Here is an 18,809-nt window from a genome sequence, read left to right on the forward strand (position 1 = left end):
TGAATTTATTTTCACCACTTCATTACACCCTAACTCCATTTTTTTTCTTCTAAAAGATCACTGAGCTTTCCAATTATATCACCCTCTTTAGCAGCCATTCCTGAAATTCTTTTCTCAAAGCTCAGAAAGATGTTCTTATTCTAAATACACCAAGTAAAATACCTTTCACCACTTCTGAAATTAAAATTTTCATGCTACTCTAAGTAATGTCATCTTCTATCATTCACTCTAAACAATGCTCCATGTTTGTCATGCAGCTGTTGTCAACCATTACATTCAAAGCTTCTACCCATGTAGATTTTTGTACAAAAGTTACTGAAAAAGCATCTGGTCATGCATTACGTGGTAATATTAACTTGCATTTAGTGCATCTTCAGCTCCTCTTAAATCCAAATCATCACAAACTTTGTGTACGTATTTTGCCAGTGTCATATGGATGGCAGACTGTGACCTTGTCTGGCATTGAATTTCATGAAATAAAAAGGCTCGGTGAATCTGTTTTGAGTTACAGTTGATATTTACTTTGTACTTTCCTCACAATTATGTTGTCTTCTCTCTAAAATTCTAAGATTGCAGCGAAGTCGCTATGTTCTGGAGCACAGTGCCCAGATTCTCATGTTCATCATCATGGCTCAGGACTCCTAGTTTTTATGAATTTTGGTGGAAATTAATTAAAGTTTTACCTCTTCTCTCATTGTCAGTTTATACTTGGCAGGAAACATCTAGTCAGGATCTGCCCTTTGTTGATGCTAAAACTTTAAGACAACAGAATTTCATTTAGTTCATGATTCGTAGTATGTGCAAATAAATAATAATTGTTTGATATAATAACTTGGTTTATTTGAAGTGCTAAAGGTCCTTCTTTATGGTAATAGCTCGTTGACAGTAATGTTTTACTGCACGTCTGCTTTACTTTTGCACTTATTCGCCATTTACATGTACACAATTTCTGTAATGCTGCACCACCTTCTTTAACCCCTCTGCCTAGAAGTCTGCCGCTTGAAAATTGAACCAGTTGGTAATGCCAGTCTTGAGTTCATCGTCATACTGAAATTTTTTCAAATGGAAGAAGAGGAAATAGGAACTTGGTGCAAGATCGAGACAGTACAGAGGATACTCAAAAAGCTCGTAATGAAAATCTTGAATCCTCTCCTTGGTATCAGCAGCAGTGCGAGAGTGTGCTTTATTGTGAAGGAGGATTATGCCAGACAACAGTTGCCCGCGGCATCAGTTTTGGATCGCACATCTCTGTTAGGTTAGCATTTCACAGTATACGTCAGCTGTAATTGTTGACCCAGTGGCCATGAAATCAATCAAAAGCATGCTCTTTACATCCCAAAATGCATTAGCCATCATTTTTCAATTCAAGAATGAAGTTTGCTTAAACGTTTTTCGTTTGGGTGAACTTGAATAGCACCACTGCATTGAATGTTGTTTCAATTCTGCATTGGCATATGATGTCCATGTCTCATCTCCCAAAACAGTGTGAAAAAACAAATCATCTCCATCTTGTCTGTGGTGCTCCAAAATCTCTCCTGCACTAAGCATTCTTTGCTGTTTGTGCTGATTGGTGAGCATTTTTGGAACCCACCTCACACACAGTTTATGATACCCTAGCTGTTCAGTAACAATCCTGTAAATTGAGGCTTGAGTAACATTTTGGAATTCATTAGTCAGACCAATGATCATCAATTGTGAATCAAATCAGAGATTTTGGTTTAGTTGATCAACGATGTTGTTGGTCCAAATACAGGGCCTGCCACTCCACTGTTCATCATGAAAATTTATGCAGCCATTTTAAAATTCTTGGCATCATTTTCAAACTTGTTTGTCTCTCATTATTTCAGGTCCATATTCTAGGCATAACTCACAATGAATTTCAGCAACTGGAGATCCTTTTGCCTGCAAAAATCTAATCACACTGTGCACTTCACAACTGGCAGGATCTACAATTGTTTTGACCAGTGTGATATGCTCCCACCAACTGGTAAACAACTGCAGTAATTTCCTAAAGAGTCGGTAGACAGTGCAGCATGTGTGAAACTTCGTTCAGGTGTACCATCAGTTAAATATTAGTTGCTGGACCTTAAGTTTTGGAATACATCTTGTAGAATGCAAGAGGGGTGAGTGATTTGTAAGAATCTTTTTTGTTTATAAAACAAGTTAAGTGGGAAATTCTTTAACATATAATATTAACATCGCAGCTAAGAGCCTGCTCCATTCATGTCTTTTCATCACTGTATAATCAGAATGTTTCACCACATACAGACATTACAGCTTGCATAAGGATTCGTCCTACCAGCCTGCTGGTCATGTGAGCGTCAGAAAAGTCTTCATGTCTGTTCATACTTCTAAATTTCAACGATGTCAATAAATAAGTGTTCTTCTGAGTTTAGCAGTATTAAATTATCTGTGTAAGTGAGCATATATCTCAAGATTTCCTGATTGTTTTGTTTGTAGATGATATGAAAATAGCAATAAAATAGCAAATGAAGTATGGTTTTAGAAAGAGGTGTTAACAAAATTTTCAAGGACATAAATATATACCTACATTTACATCTATCGATTGCAAGCCACCTTGTGTTGTGTGAGTGAGGGTATTTTGTGTAACAGTGTCACTTCCCCCCTTTCCTGTTCCAGTCACAATTTGTGTGCAGGGAGAAAGATTGTTGGTAACCAATACTTCTCTTGTAACACTTGCCACAGGAGTTGAGTGAACATCTCCTTGATACTTTCAAGCTTACTGAATGAACCTGTGAAGAAATGCACGGCTCTTCTTTTTCTCTTCCACAGTTTCTCTGTTAATCTTATATTGTAAGCCTGATAGGCAGTACTCAGTTATCAGCTGGATGAGGATTTTATGGTGGAATACACTTCCTAAAGATTGTTTAATGAATCTCAGTTTGGCATCTGGTTTTCCTATTGTATGGGATTGTTCCACTTTCAGTCATTCTCTATGCATTCTCCCACATACAAAAAAAGTCAACAATGCATGATGTAGGAATTATCCAGATGGGAACAAAATTGGACTGGTAGATAAGATATACATGTACAGACAAACAAACAATTACAGTTTCAGAAAAAAATAGATAAATTATTCAGGAGGAAGAGGTTAACAAATTGAGCAAGTCAGTAACATGTTGGCCCACATCTTTGTGCAAGCAGTTATTCAGCATTCCATTGATTGAAAGAGTAGTTGGACATCCTCCTGTGGGATATGCTGCCAAATTCTGTCCAATTTGCATGTTGGGTCATCAAAATCCTGAGCTGGTTGGGGGACCCGGCCATAATGCTCCAGACATTCTCTATTGGGGAGAGATCTGGTGACTTTGTTCACAAAGGTAGGGTTGGGCAAGAATGAAGACAGGCAGTAGAAACTCTTGCCATGTGTGGTCTTGCATTATTCTGCTGAAATGTAAGCCCCGGATGGCTTGCCATGAAATGCAACAAAGCAGCTTGAGAATGTCATTGACATACTAGTGTGCTGTAAGGGTGCCACAGCCATCAACCAAAGGGGTCCTGCAATAAAAAGAAATGGCACCCCTGGTCCTGGTTGTCAGGCCAATTTCCTTCCACCAGGTGAAAACATGGCTTTGCAAACAGTCATAATGTGAAATTTTTCCTGTTTTGACATCAGTGCACTGTTTTCACTTGTCAACATATGTTGATTTCTTTTGTAAAGTGACTTTTAGTGTAAAGGGTTAAGAAGCTTAAAGTTTTCCATACAAAATGCAATGGCTATGGAGAAGAAAGACTGTGCACTGCTGGCAAAGTTGTTTTATCACAACGGCAGCAGTTGCAGCAGTGCATTGCACTACTATCACCAACAGAAATAGTTGCAAAGAGCCCTCATGTCAATAAATGAGCTGAAGAATATGTTTAATAAATCTGAAGAAAGAGGTGGATTAGGTGGTGTTGGAGGTGGCCAATTCCCATGGCTTTTGTTGATGAAGTTGCTGTAGCTATAGCCAATCGTGCAGCACATGCCTCACATTCTACAGCCAGTGCTCAAGCTGTGTCATAGGAATTGTCTCTCTCGTGATCAACAGTTCAAAAAATTTTGAAGTTTATTTTGCACTAGTGTCCCTACAAGGTTCAGAATGTGCACCAAATGAAGCCCCAAGATAGACAACAACTCTGTGAATTTGCCCCTCAATTTTTGGCACTCACGGAAATGGATGGTATGTGGTCGGGGAGTATTCTTTGGATGGATGATGCATATTTTACTCTGCACTGTGTCTTGAATGCACAGAACTGTCGCTTATGGGGTTCTACTCCACCACATGTGCAGGAACATCCAATACCCTCAGCTTATGTGACTGTGTGGTGTGGTTTCACAAGCGCCATCATTGCTAGTCAGTTTTTCTTTGGGGAGCTGACACTTCACATGGCCTAACAGATGTACAGTGACATCTGTATGTTATAAGTACCTCATTGTGCTAGAATGTAGCTGTGTCCACATCACTATTTTCATGAAAGTTGGGGCAGCACCACATGTCACTTGCAAGGTGAAAGACTTGCTTTGAGAAACATTTGGTAATAACCGCATCATCTCAAGGCAATTATTAGATATGTGGCTTTCCAGACCTGCTGGACTTCTTGTTGTGAGGATATATGAAAGATTGTGTGTCAAGGATGTATCAGGCCTCTTCCTGATCTGAAAGATAGCATACGATGAGATATCACTCTGATTACACCAGACATGCTGTGAGCAACTGTCAACCATGCCGTGTTACGAATGCAGCATGTTGCTGAGTTGGGAGACCATATTGAACACATGTCGTAACTTGTGATCCTATCCTCATAAATGTGCCAGGATCACCTTTATCATGTGTTTGATTATCTTCCTCTTTTCCTGCACCCACACCACATTCTGACTGCTTACGGTGATGCAGAAAGTGGAACTTTTTTTCAGCATACTCCATGAGCACACCAATTAATGAAAATACTTATGATGTTTCATTGTACTGCTATGTGTGCAGCCTGCATTGCAGAATTAGGAACACCATCTGCGTGATTATAATTGTGCGGTATGTGAGAAGTTTGTTATTACCTCTTAAATGAAAATACATTTCGAATTTGTTTACTTGTTCCACATCCATGTGGGTATTTACATAGGGGACATGAAAGGAACATTAACTTATCTCTCCTTCTTTGTAACTATATATTATATATCCTTGTTTCATGATATGATATACACACTACTTGATTATTTACTCATTATGGATCTATGGAAAAAAGTATCTAATGTAATCTAATCTTCATCTGTTGAAAAGTTTTATTTGCATTTGTATTCTGCAATCACTTGTATCAATCTCTGCCATTTTTGTATTAATGTGAAGTTAGAAGGCAGGAACCATATTATGATTTTCTGCAGTGAAATAAGTTTGGAAGCTCAAAATCTGTGTTTTGACCTTCTGTTTTTCATCTTTCATTTTGTTGCCAATATGATCACTGAGTGACTGGAGAGATGTCTTGATTTGTTTGCTGTATTTACACAAACCCAAAATTTCAAAGGATTTTCTCAGATCAGTTGGCCGAATTTTTCATTTGAATTCGCCGAACGCTTTTTGCATTGTCACCTTGTGCTCATTTTGGCTTTTTTTCAGATTATGTTGTCAACTTTGACTTCAGTTACATCTGTGGTGAAGCTCTTTTTGCATTTGTAGCAACTTTCTAACATTGCTACTGAACCCTGATGGTTTCCCATCTCTCAAACCTCGTTTGGCATGTACCTTTCTGAAACATATTGTACAATATTTTTGAATTTTACCCATTGGTGCTTCATATCTTTGTCCCCAGTGATGAATTTTTATGTTGACTGCACAGATAATCTGCAAACTGTTTGCCACCACATTTTTTAAGGAAAAATATTTCCTTACCTTTCTTAACATTGTTTTCAACATCTGCAGTCATTGATGTTATAACAGCCTTATGGTCAATGAGTATTTCTCTGCACTGACTTAGTTGAAATGTATGTAAAAAAGGAAGGAAGACTGGAGTTTAATGTCCCATATCAGTGTGGTTGTTAGAGAGGGAGCACAAACTTGGATTATGAAAGGATGGGGAAGGAATTCAGCTATGTTATATTTGAAAGGAACCATCCCAGAATTCACCTGGAGTGCTTCAGGTAAATTACAGAAAACCTAAATCTGGATGGCATTAGGCTGTTGCTAACCTGTTGCTCCCATAAGTTAGTTCTCTAACTAATCACTAAAAGTAATTTTTAGTAAAGACCTTTAGAATAGTCTCACTCAGATTCTTGTCACAGCTCTAGTTCTACTGATGTGGATCTCTCAGTCAGTAGCTGGCGAGTTGAAACCTCCCTATATAACAATAGCATGATCATTAAATTTACCTGTGATGTATTCCAGGTTTTTTTCTTAAATATTCCAACACTACTCGTACTGAGGCAGGTGGTCTATAAATGTGTCAGCTGTCTTTGATGCTCACATTGAACCAGATTTTTTCATATTCAGATCGTGCAATAACCTCACTAAATGTTATGAAGTTTTTTATGGCAATAAGTATGCTATTACCTATGGTGCCTAACTGATTCTTGTGATATAAATTGCACTCTGAATTTTCAGTCAACTTTCAAGTCTTGATTCTACCTGCTTCTCGTTCTAGTACTACAGAGGAAATTATTATCTTCAATAGGTGAAACATTCATTCAGTTAACTAATACCACATCAGCATTACTTCTTTCTGATCTACAAGGATGAATATTCTCTCCTGTGATTAACATGGCAGAAATATATCTATCTTTCTTAGATTATGGAATATACAAGTAATTCTTCATCAAGCCTATGGAAGGGTTCCTCTAACCTAAAAAGAGCATTTGCATAGTACACATACTCTGCTATCCAAGCAGTCATTTCCTCAGTTCAGTGCTTGCCTGGCCTAATGGAGGTAGGGAGAAGGGAGTTACAGTTCTTCAACTGACTGTGGAGGGTAAGAAATCTGTGTCTGAAATCATTGCAGAATTGTCTTTGTTCTTGTTTAAGCCCTTCATTCAGTTAAGAACCAGAGAACTGTGTTCTGTCCTCACTGCAGTGCTACAAATCATGAGCCACACTGTCACCCCATGTCTGTGGGAGGTTACCATAAGACAGTCTTCTATGGAACCAAAGATGATGGCAGAACCCAGGGATTAAGTATCATTCACACTGACACAAGCTATGAGTTGCAGCTGACTGCACCAAATGCTCTTAAATAGAGCTGCTGATTGAGTTTCTTCTAATTCTTAAATAAGATTTCCTGGCAACCGTGACTGCAAATTGGTCTTTTTTGTGACCTGTGTACTATTTTTCTGAAGGGATCCGTTATGTGGGTAATGTTGAAGCAATGAATGGCTGATGTACCTGTCTTCTGCGCTTGTTTGGACAATTGGACAAAGGCTCAACAGTCAGGGCATTTCATGTTGTCTCAGACGTGCTATCAACAGTGGGGAGTACCTCATACCTGTTGATAAGGTGTAAAAAGGTAGCCATGCGACTGGTACCAACATTTGCCTTATGCTCTGAGATATGCAAAGCCACCACTGTCCACCAATCATCCTCGGGTGATAACAAAGCAGTCATGTCACACAAATTGGTAGAGGCAGTGACTTAGGGGGATCAGAGGCAGCAGAAATGCCACAAGTTTTCATGGGTGTCTCAGAGCAGCCTAGAGCAGCTGCCTGAAGCCTGTTGATGATGGCCTATGTGGCTTCTACCTGTTTACTGACAGATTTCCCTTGTGTCTACTAACAGTAAGCATGAGCCCTGTCCATTTATTACTATGCAGTACTTTGAAAGAATGTACTTTACCAAGTAGTCAGAGTTAGCTGAGATATTACAAGCAGCTCCCAGCAACCAGAAATAAAAGTCAATGACTCTGTAGATAACATAGAGGCTACACTAATAAAGTTATCATCTACAAAGAATAAAATAAGATAATAGAAATAACCTCTGGTAGCTTTTAAACAATGAGCTCTTATACAAAAAACAAAGGTTCAAACTGCTATATAAGCACTGGCCATTTAGTCTATCACTCTGCACACAGCAGACAACCAAATGTTACATTGAGATCTGATGCAGTACCATGTGTTATTTAATGTTCCCTGCTTGAAACTGAATCAAATGACAGTGTCAGTTGTAGCAGCATAGAAATACACTACAGAGTCAACTACACATTAATCTAGCAATTTTAAACACAGAAAAATTAAATTAAGAGCACTAAATATGAATAGAAACAGTTAGTATGTTTTTGTAAAGACAAGCCCATATTATCTCAAATAACTGATGTTACCTTGATAATAGTAATAAGTTACAGACTGGTGAGACAACTGTATACAGATAAAAAGATATATGTGCTGCAGATAGAAATCTCGAAATTTTGGAATATTTATCCACTGTGATAAACATTCTGTTTCAGCAACAGTTGTTTTTGATCCTGCAAAATGTTATAATAACGAAATATTTCAGGTGATTTAGCAGAGGAAGAAGAAGTTCTTCAGTGGCTTATTACGCAGAAGACTGAAGACCGTATTGAACTTATAACAAGAGTGATGCTGGAAGAAATGGTTGAAAAAACTCAGTATTTAGCAGTTTATTTTTGTGAGTTTGCACATACATTTAAAGACACAATTTTAAAAGTTATTGCTATATTAAAATATTACTAAATTAATGAGCTGTTTTCTATTTGAAGATAAGGCAAACTGTCATATCTGTGATGAGATAATAGAGGGCCTGGAACACATAGATGATGAATGTGATGTCTTTGGCATACATATGGTCAAAATTCTAGATCCACAACTAGCCAAGAGATATTCAATAAAAACTTTTCCAGCACTGGTGTATTTCAGAAATGGAAACCCTTTACTTTTTGAAGGTATGTCTTCAAAATAGTTTAAATGCATGATAAGTCATATTTTTATGGAACACTTATATTTCTCTTTTCCTTTTTTTCTTGGTTTTATTGTTTTTTTCATTCTTATGCATGTTTAGCATCCTGACCAACATTTGGAAACTAAGTTCATGTAAAGTGAAACTGTCATACTACATCTACATACATCCACTGATAATAGAATAGCAACTGCTTGTGAGATCTCTGTGACATTAGTAATTAGCTGTGTGTATTTCCCTTTTGTAACTCATTTGAAAACTACCTGCATATCATAATAGACCTAAAGCCAGTATGAAAAACAGACTACTAAAGAGGAGAGAAATATAAAAGTTGAAAGAAGAGACAAAAAAAGAAGAGAAAATATACTTTGCCTCCTTGTTCACGGTTCGGAATCGGGTTATGTACTCTGGCAGTAAGATATTCATCAAGCTCGCACCTAACATAATGCAAGAAATATGGAATCCCTACCAGTTCAAAAGAAAATAAAAAACATACCTCATTAGCCACTCTTTTGTACAAATTATCTGAATATCTAGACATTGAAAAGTTTTGTTAACTACAAGGCAAGTAATAATGTTGAAAAATCCAAGATGGAAGAGTGACGATATTATGAAAAAGATAGTTTGCTCTCACTATATTGTAGGGATGGTGGTTTGCAGATAGGCACAACAGAAACACTGCTAAATAAGTAAGAGTTTGTTCAAAAGGCCTTCTTCTGGAGTAGAAAATGGGTGTGTGCTGTCTGATCCAGAAGAAGGCCTTTTGGGCACAAGCTTACTTGTATAGCAGTCTGTTTTGTTGCACCTATCTGTGACTCAGTATCTCCACTATATGGCAAGTAGAAATCTACCCCCTTCGTAATACTGACAAGTAACAGTTTTTGTTATAAAGCTGTATGATGAGTAAAATACTACTAAATTAAAGTCCCCCACCACGTTTATCTGTCAGTATGTGAAGGGTAATTGCAGGCTCTACTGTAGAAATTTTTATATGGTTTCTGTAGTAGATAGACTAATGTATAAGGAAGGTTTGTGTGTATAATTTATAAATAATTTGAGCAAATTGGCTGAACAGTGATTAGCTGTTTTTCTGTCTGTGTGTGAAATAACTACTGTAGGGGTTTTGCGAATAGATAGTCTGTTTCACAAGGAAGGTTTGTGTATATAATGTATTCATGCTGTGCCAGATATGTCGTCTGGCTATAGGTAATTATTGCTACCCAAATGAAGCTGGGGCAGGTTGGTAGTATACAATAATTAGAGATCAGTACATATTATTGATGTAAAAAATATTATCTATGAAAAATGCCATTGCAATCATGTAAATATAATGTTAGCAGTTTTATTATTAATTTACCTACCTACGTATATATGGCACATGCGTGAGTGGCAGTTTATTCTTAATACAGTATACAGATGTTACTTTGTCTTATGGTAATGTATAACATGACTCGTTCTAAATCCCTGAAGTGTCCTCTTTTTGATGGTAACTGTGGAACATGGTGAATGAATGCATGAAAGAGGAAGAATAGAGAAGCAAAGAGGAAACAGGAAAATACAAAGGAAGGGTGATGCAGAGATGCACGAAGATGCACACTTGAAGATACAAGAGAATGAGGGTGATACAGACTGAAAAAGATAATAGGGTCCAAAGATAAGGGGGAAAAGAATGGACAAAGGTTTGCCACATACACAGAATTAATGTCTGAAAAGACTATGGCTATCATGCAACCTGTGATAGCCTGAATGCTATGCTACATGGAATAATTGATGAGAAGTTATTTGTTTCAGCATCAGTACCAGTTATTAATCTTCAATTTTGCCTTGTGTTGGCATATTTGTACATTTTTTTCTATCACATATAATTGCAGTTGTGGGTGTATATCTTGGACAAAAGTGTTTTAGCAAGCTTACAGGAGATATAAAGCAAGAACTCACACATTCAGAAATAAGTTGCAGGGCCAAATCACATCATTTTCTGAAATCTGAATTGAAATTCCCTGTTGGCAGTCTGTACTATTGAAACTTTGTAAAACTTGTTACTGATCAAACTGCAGTGATTATATTGTAACTGCACAAGGATGTATGCCTCATACGCTGTTCGTTTTCTATTTATTGTAACAATAATTTTACAAATTACAGTCTGTCCTAATAGGGAGGAAGGTCCCTGTGGTCAAATGACATGAGTTCAGGGTTCTTCCTCAATTTAATGAGGTCATCCTCATAAGAGGGTTAGTGGATAGCATCCATGAGCCCATTGGCTTGGACATTCCACTGAATGTAATGATAATTAATATTGACACTAAACAGATAATGGAAATTCCTGCAATAAAACAGAAATTGTTTATGTTTTATAGTTCTGGCATATTTTTAGAAAAAAATTATTTCCTTTCTGTATATGTGCGTGTAGACTGTTCAGGGGGAGTCCACTAAAAGAAAAATTAAGGAAAGTAACATTCTAATAAGTAGAATGTAAAGATTTAAAATTTTCAGTGTCAAGGAAATAAGATATCTATGGTAAATACAGCAGTAAAAATATGGTAAACTATCTGAATAAAGTGAAAGTAGGATAAATATTTTATACATGCACAGTATGTTAGAGACAATTTCGTGAACCAAATTTTTAGGAAGAGCTGGAATGAGCATTGCACCTACAGCACTGCATACATGAAAACTGGCATTAAAATAACATTAGTAGTCACAATACATACTGCAAATATACTTTACAATCAGAAAAATAGTGAAATGTAATAAGTAAGCTATCACAGGAGCTAGGGTAATGTTGTAGGCATAACGTTATGAGCACATAATAAAACTGAGACATGATGTGAAACATATCTGCATATTGTCATTGTGGCTGTTAAATGTGACTCTAAGGCAGAAACAGAGTTATAGTCTTCTGTCAGTGTGTTAACACTGAGCCCATTACACAGTGACACATGCTGAAAATTGCTATTATTAACTCACAGACATCAACATGCCACTCTATTCTCTGTCCTGATACGTTTATGATTTGCTTACAACTGTATATTCATTTTGACAGAACATACAGTGGTGTTATATTTTCATTCAAAGATGTAGTCACAATTTTGCAAGTAAACTGGGGTGTCACACGTATAAATTTGGCACTCTTGTTTTACATTGTTTCTATCTTTTATGGGTTGAATGTGTATTTGTCAAAACCAGTTTCAGCCCTTAGCTTATTACTGAAGCCTCATTCACACTAGTTACCTCAGAAGTTTTGCATTTTATTGTATTTTTGCTCAAAAATCAATTTTTTTCATGATATTTCGTGTACATGCTGTAAATACTCGTGTTTGGTAACACATAAGGTTCCTGGATTCTTCTAACATGGTATTAATTGATGTACCTTACTGCATGTATCAGGCTTAATATATTACCCTTCTTGGCTTTGTATCCAAAATATGTAGCAAAATTTTGATGTAGTACAAGTTATACTACTCCACACTTCAAGTCTTTCAGTGTTTTGTAATAAGATATTCTCCCTATCAGTCTCATTCTTCTGATGTGAAGATACTTTTCATTACTTTATGATGTTTACAATCTCTAAAACCTTCAAATTAGTGGGTTGTGTAACATTCTAATTTTCTACTTTAGTAGAAAAATACATCCATGAAATACAACAGGTGTTATAATGGCAATGGTACATATTTGCGAATGCTATACCTTTCAGTTGAAATCTGCTGTGCTTGTTCTTTATTTACACCTCTGCATGGTATCTATATACTTGTGAACGACTGCTGTTTGAGATGTACCGACATCATATTTTGCATGTGTTTCCTGCATTCTGTTCTAACATCAAACATCTATTACACAAATATTTCACTGTTCTGTTGCTTTACCACAAAACATTAGTGGTTGCCTACTTTTGAAGGGTAAGGATCATACAGTATGTGAAGAAACTGATTTAAATAGTTTTTTGCACTGTTCTGGTGTTGGTCATTTGGTGGCATAAGTCCTTATTTTTGCAAAATTCTTCAGACTTGATCCACATACTCTCCCCCATTTTGGGAAGATAAGGTACCAGTTTTCCACTGTGACAAGTCATGTGGTCAGCTGAATTTCATCTAGATTGTGCTGATGGCTTGCAAGAACCAAGTCTTTTCTAAGAATTGCTGGACATATGCTGTGTATAATTTTTGTGCTTGTAGTCTACAGTAGGTGCACATGCTTATCTCCTTGATTGTAGATGGCAGCAACATACACACAGAGATACGTGCCTGGATTACAACATTAGATTGGTTGTAATTGGTGTGTGTGTGTGGAAGACAGCACAAAAGCAAAGAGTGACAAATAGGACTGACAGCAATTGTTAGGTGGAAGCTGGGCTTTGGACAAGACTGTCACTTGACTTCTGTCCACCATTGATCATCATGTAGACTGCCTCCAGTGAGACAACTAAAGAAAAAAGTGAAGGGATGAATAGTACCAAGTTGTGGGTACTAATGACAGCAGATTCTGCTTTGGTTTCAATTATGACGATTGTCATTGTCGGAAGTTCCATGTGGCTTTTCGCGGATGATGCTGTAGTATACAGAGAAGTTGCAGCATTAGAAAATTGTAGTGAAATGCAGGAAGATCTGCAGCGGATAGGCACTTGGTGCAGGGAGTGGCAACTGACCCTTAACATAGACAAATGTAATGTATTGCGAATACATAGAAAGAAGGATCCTTTATTGTATGATTATATGATAGCGGAACAAACACTGGCAGCAGTTACTTCTGTAAAATATCTGGGAGTATGCGTGTGGAACGATTTGAAGTGGAATGATCATATAAAATTAATTGTTGGTAAGGCAGGTACCGGGTTGAGATTCATTGGGAGAGTGCTTAGAAAATGTAGTCTATCAACAAAGGAGGTGGCTTACAAAACACTCGTTCGACCTATACTTGAGTATTGCTCATCAGTGTGGGATCCGTACCAGATCGGTCTGACGGAGGAGATAGAGAAGATCCAAAGAAGAGCGGCGCGTTTCGTCGCAGGGTTATTTGGTAACCGTGATAGCGTTACGGAGATGTTTAATAAACTCAAGTGGCAGACTCTGCAAGAGAGGCGCTCTGCATCGCGGTGTAGCTTGCTCGCCAGGTTTCGAGAGGGTGCGTTTCTGGATGAGGTATCGAATATATTGCTTCCCCCTACTTATACCTCCCGAGGAGATCACGAATGTAAAATTAGAGAGGTTAGAGCGCGCACGGAGGCTTTCAGACAGTCGTTCTTCCCGCGAACCATATGCGACTGGAACGGGAAAGGGAGGTAATGACAGTGGCACGTAGGGTGCCCTCCGCCACACGCCGTTGGGTGGCTTGCAGAGTATAAATGTAGATGTAGATGTAGATGTACTGAATGAATGTGTGCGAACAGCAGCATCAATGGTCTTGTATCGGGGAGTGGCAAATGGCATAACTTGTTGGTTGCTTATCCTGATTTCATACCTCATGTGTTAGTTGAGGAAACATTAATCATTGCAGGTTACCTTTGTCAGTAAGGTGTTCTCACCCAGTAGGAAACTGCTCATGGATACCCAATGGGCATTAATCAGTGTTAGTCAACTTTCCTGACCCAAATGAGAATGATCATCAGTTCTGTCCCATAATATGCTATACAGAATGTGACTGGTTAGCTTCTGGTCTGGTTTGCAGCACCATAAACATTAGTATTCCCCCCCCCCCCCCCCCCACCCCCACCCCTCCCACCCCCGCGTCTGATACACATGCTGACCACACTTACATTTTATTTCCTAAATTACTTTCTTCTTATTATCAAACTATGGAAACTCGAGGTAGAAATATCAACAATGTAGGAAAGATAGATTCCTACTTACCGCAAAGATGACATGTTAATCTGCAGACAGGCACAATTAAAAGACACTTACATAAAGCTTTTGGCTGCAGCCTTCATCAGCAAAAGAGAACTATACATCATTCATATACACAAGCAAGCACGCCTCGTGTACACATGGCCACCAGCTCCTGCATCTTGGGCTGGAAAGCAACTGTCATGTGGGATGCAAGCAGCAATCTCTTCCCACTCATACACTGCTATCCGTTCCCCTTCCCTGCTCCCTCCAGACTGCTGCTTGCATCCCACGTGATAGTTGCTTTCCCACCCGAGATGTTGGAGTTGGCAGTCATGTATGTATGAGGTGTGCATGCTTGTGTGTATGAATGGGGTGCATTTCTCTTTTGCTGTTGAAGGCTATGGCTGAAAGCTTTATGCAAGTGTCTTTTAATTGTGGCTGTCTGCAGCTTAACTTGTCTTCTTTACAGTAAGTAGCAATTATCTTTTCCTACATTGCTGATATTCCTACCTGGAGTTTCTTGTGTTTGATTTTTCTGAACGGCCTTTCTTCCATCCTACAATGGTGTGGTGTTTTCCTTTGTTACTCTTCTCTATAGCATTGCTCTTCTCAATGTCCATTATTTCCTGCCTTCCCAAATGCATCTACTACTGAGCCACACTGTATCAATGATCGTCTGCGCACAACACAGACTTCATGACCACACAGATTGTTGATGCAGTATCTGATACCCCAGATTCTTTCCTCTGATAGTTATAATTATATTTATTTCTGTTCATCTGACTTCATCCCTTATCCTGGCATACACTAATGTTTTATTATCCATACCTACCCATGCCACATGAACTTTTGATCTGCAGCCTAAACCATCCACCTTCCCCACTCTGCCTTTATTGCAACACACACACACACTCCCATACATCATCGTTCTTTTCTCCCATGTTTCTGTATGTTTTTAATGCATTTGTGCATATTTTTATGTGGTTTCACATGGTTTCATACATTTTTGTGTATTTTTATGTATTTGTGCACATTTTTATATATCCGGCATCTTAATGTGTCTTTACATGTTTTTTGTGAAACAAATACTAACAAAGAGATAGAGGGGCTGGCCTGTGCTTACCTCAGCTCAGTACAGCCGATAGATACACAAAAAACAGAACCAAAAATTTAACCAAAAATTTACGTTCCTAGCTTTCAGAACAAATGTTCCTGCATCAGGGAGGAGAGAGGGGAAAGAAAGGGAAGAAGGGGAAGTAGATTCAGTTACTCACAACCCAGGTTATGAAGCAACAGGGAAAGGAAATCAGGGAGGGTAGCAAGGATGGAGGCATGGTTGTCAGAGGGAAGCCAAAGATATTCTACTGTAAGTACTGTGCCAGCTTCAAACCAAAGAGGATGCATACAGAAGTAAAGAGGTATATAGTATAAAGATAAACACAACTATGTAGGATCAAAAGATGCGTGAATGGCTAAAGAGGAAAGGGAAAGAGGAGAAGACTGAAGAGTAAATGGGAGTGAGGTGGTTTAACGTAGGTTCAGTCCAGGGGGATGGCGCGATGAAAGGATGTGTTGGAGTGCAAGTTCCCATCTCCGCAGTTCAGAGGGACTGGTGTTGGGTGGGAGAAGCCAAATGGCACATACAGTGTAGCAGGTTCCTAGGTCCCTAGAATTATGCTGCAGGGCGTGCTCCACTACTGGGTATTGGACATCTCCTAGGCGGACAGTTCATCAGTGTCCGTTCATGCGCTCAGCCAGTTTAGTTGTTGTCATACCAATGTAAAAGGCTGTGCAGTGCAGGCATGTCAGTTGATAAATGACATGTGTAGTTTCACATGTGGCCCGGCCTTGAATTGTGTATGTTTTACCAGTAGCGGGGCTGGAGTAGGTGGTTGTGGGGGGATGCATGAGGCAGGTTTTGCAGCGGGGTCGGTTACAGGGGTAGGAACCGCTGGGTAGAGAAGGTAGTCTGGGAATATTGTAGGGTTTAACAAGGATGTTACAGAGGTTAGGGGGGCGACGAAAGGCAACTCTGGGTGGTGTGGGGAGAATTTCGTCAAGGGATGATCTCATTTCAGGGGTTGACTTGAGAAAGTCATATCCCTGGCGGAGTAATTTGTTGATGTTTTCGAGGCCAGGATAATATTGGGTGACAAGGGGGATGCTTCTGTGTGGTCTGGGGATAGGAACATTGTTGTTGGACAGGGAGGAATGTATTGCTCGGGAGATCTGTTTGTGGACAAGGTCTGCAGGATAGTTGCGGGAGAGGAAAGCACTGGTTAGGTTATTGGTGTAATTGTTGAGGGATTCGTCACTGGAGCAGATACGTTTGCCACAAATACCTAGGCTGTAGGGAAGGGAGCGTTTGATGTGGAATGGATGGCAGCTATCAAAGTGAAGGTACTGTTGTTTGTTTGTGGGTTTGATATGGACAGAGGTGTGATGAATCCCTCAACAATTACACCAATAACCTAACCAGTGCTTTCCTCTCCGGCAACTATCCTGCAGACCTTGTCCACAAACAGATCTCCCGAGCAATACATTCCTCCCTGTCCAACAACAATGTTCCTATCCCCAGACCACACAGAAGCATCCCCCTTGTCACCCAATATTATCCTGGCCTCGAAAACATCAACAAATTACTCTGCCAGGGATATGACTTTCTCAAGTCAACCCCTGAAATGAGATCATCCCTTGACGAAATTCTCCCCACACCACCCAGAGTTGCCTTTCATCGCCCCCCCTAACCTCCGTAACATCCTTGTTAAACCCTACAATATTCCCAGACTACCTTCTCTACCCAGCGGTTCCTACCCCTGTAACCGACCCCACTGCAAAACCTGCCTCATGCATCCCCCCACAACCACCTACTCCAGCCCCGCTACTGGTAAAACATACACAATTCAAGGCAGGGCCAGTGAAACTACACATGTCATTTATCAACTGACATGCCTGCACCGCACAGCCTTTTACATCGGTATGACAACAACTAAACTGGCTGAGCGCATGAACGGACACAGATGAACTGTCCGCCTAGAAGATGTCCAACACCCAGTAGCGGAGCATGCCCGCCAGCATAATTCTAGGGACCTAGGAACCTGCTACACTGTATATGCCATTTGGCTTCTCCCACCCAACACCAGTCCCTCTGAACTGCGGAGATGGGAACTTGCACTCCAACACATCCTTTCACCCCGCCATCCCCCTGGACTGAACCTACGTTAAACCACCTCACTCCCATTTACTCTTCAGTCTTCTCCTCTTTCCCTTTCCTCTTTAGCCATTCACGCATCTTTTGATCCTACATAGTTGTGTTTATCTTTATACTATATACCTCTTTACTTCTGTATGCATCCTCTTTGGTTTGAAGCTGGCACAGTACTTACAGTAGAATATCTTTGGCTTCCCTCTGACAACCATGCCTCCATCCTTGCTACCCTCCCTGATTTCCTTTCCCTGTTGCTTCATAACCCCGGTTGTGAGTAACTGAATCTACTTCCCCTTCTTCCCTTTCTTTCCCCTTTCTCCTCCCTGATGAAGGAACATTTGTTCTGAAAGCTAGGAACGTAAATTTTTGGTTCTGTATTTTGTGTATCTATCGGCTGTACTGAGCTAAGGTAAGTACTGGCCAGCCCCTCTATCTCTTTGTTAGTATTTTTTTCACATCCTTATATGAGATTTTCCATTAATCATTTAGATCACCTATATGGTCCACATCCTTCATTGTTTTGCCCCTTTTGTTAGCTATCACTTACATCTATCATCTTAACACTTTCTCTTCTTCAGTGTTTTATATATACATGAATAAATATTTTCGTCACCAACTGTGCTAGTTTCATCTTCCTCCTATTATCTTGTTCCGTTTATAGTCCACTTCTCTTTTTTGTTTTGTATTTTGTTTATTGATTTATTTATTTAACATTCCATAGTTTTAACGTTCGTTATTCGCTGTTTTCCAGCCAACAATCTCTTCCACACCTACCAGTATCATCCATTTCCGTCGATTTTGTGTTACTGGCGATATTTTTGTGCCATTGGCTATCTTTCTCTGCCACAGGAAAATTTTTTTGGGACATTTCTGCGCCACGCGCGATCTTTTTTG

At 39.2% G+C, this 18,809-nt stretch overlaps 1 protein-coding gene across 1 annotated transcript in view; it reads left to right on the top strand.

Moving 5' to 3' along the window:
* LOC124794951 overlaps window positions 1–18,809 on the top strand; it is a 461,391-nt gene that overhangs the window by 395,594 nt on the left and 46,988 nt on the right. The window contains exons 29-30 of the mRNA XM_047258666.1: window positions 8,469–8,600; window positions 8,692–8,874. Of these exons, the coding sequence (XP_047114622.1) occupies window positions 8,469–8,600; window positions 8,692–8,874 (315 nt within the window). The remainder of the gene's footprint in view (window positions 1–8,468; window positions 8,601–8,691; window positions 8,875–18,809) is intronic.

This window comes from Schistocerca piceifrons, chromosome 4 (genome assembly GCF_021461385.2).
Source record: "Schistocerca piceifrons isolate TAMUIC-IGC-003096 chromosome 4, iqSchPice1.1, whole genome shotgun sequence".
Classification (NCBI taxonomy): domain Eukaryota; kingdom Metazoa; phylum Arthropoda; class Insecta; order Orthoptera; family Acrididae; genus Schistocerca; species Schistocerca piceifrons.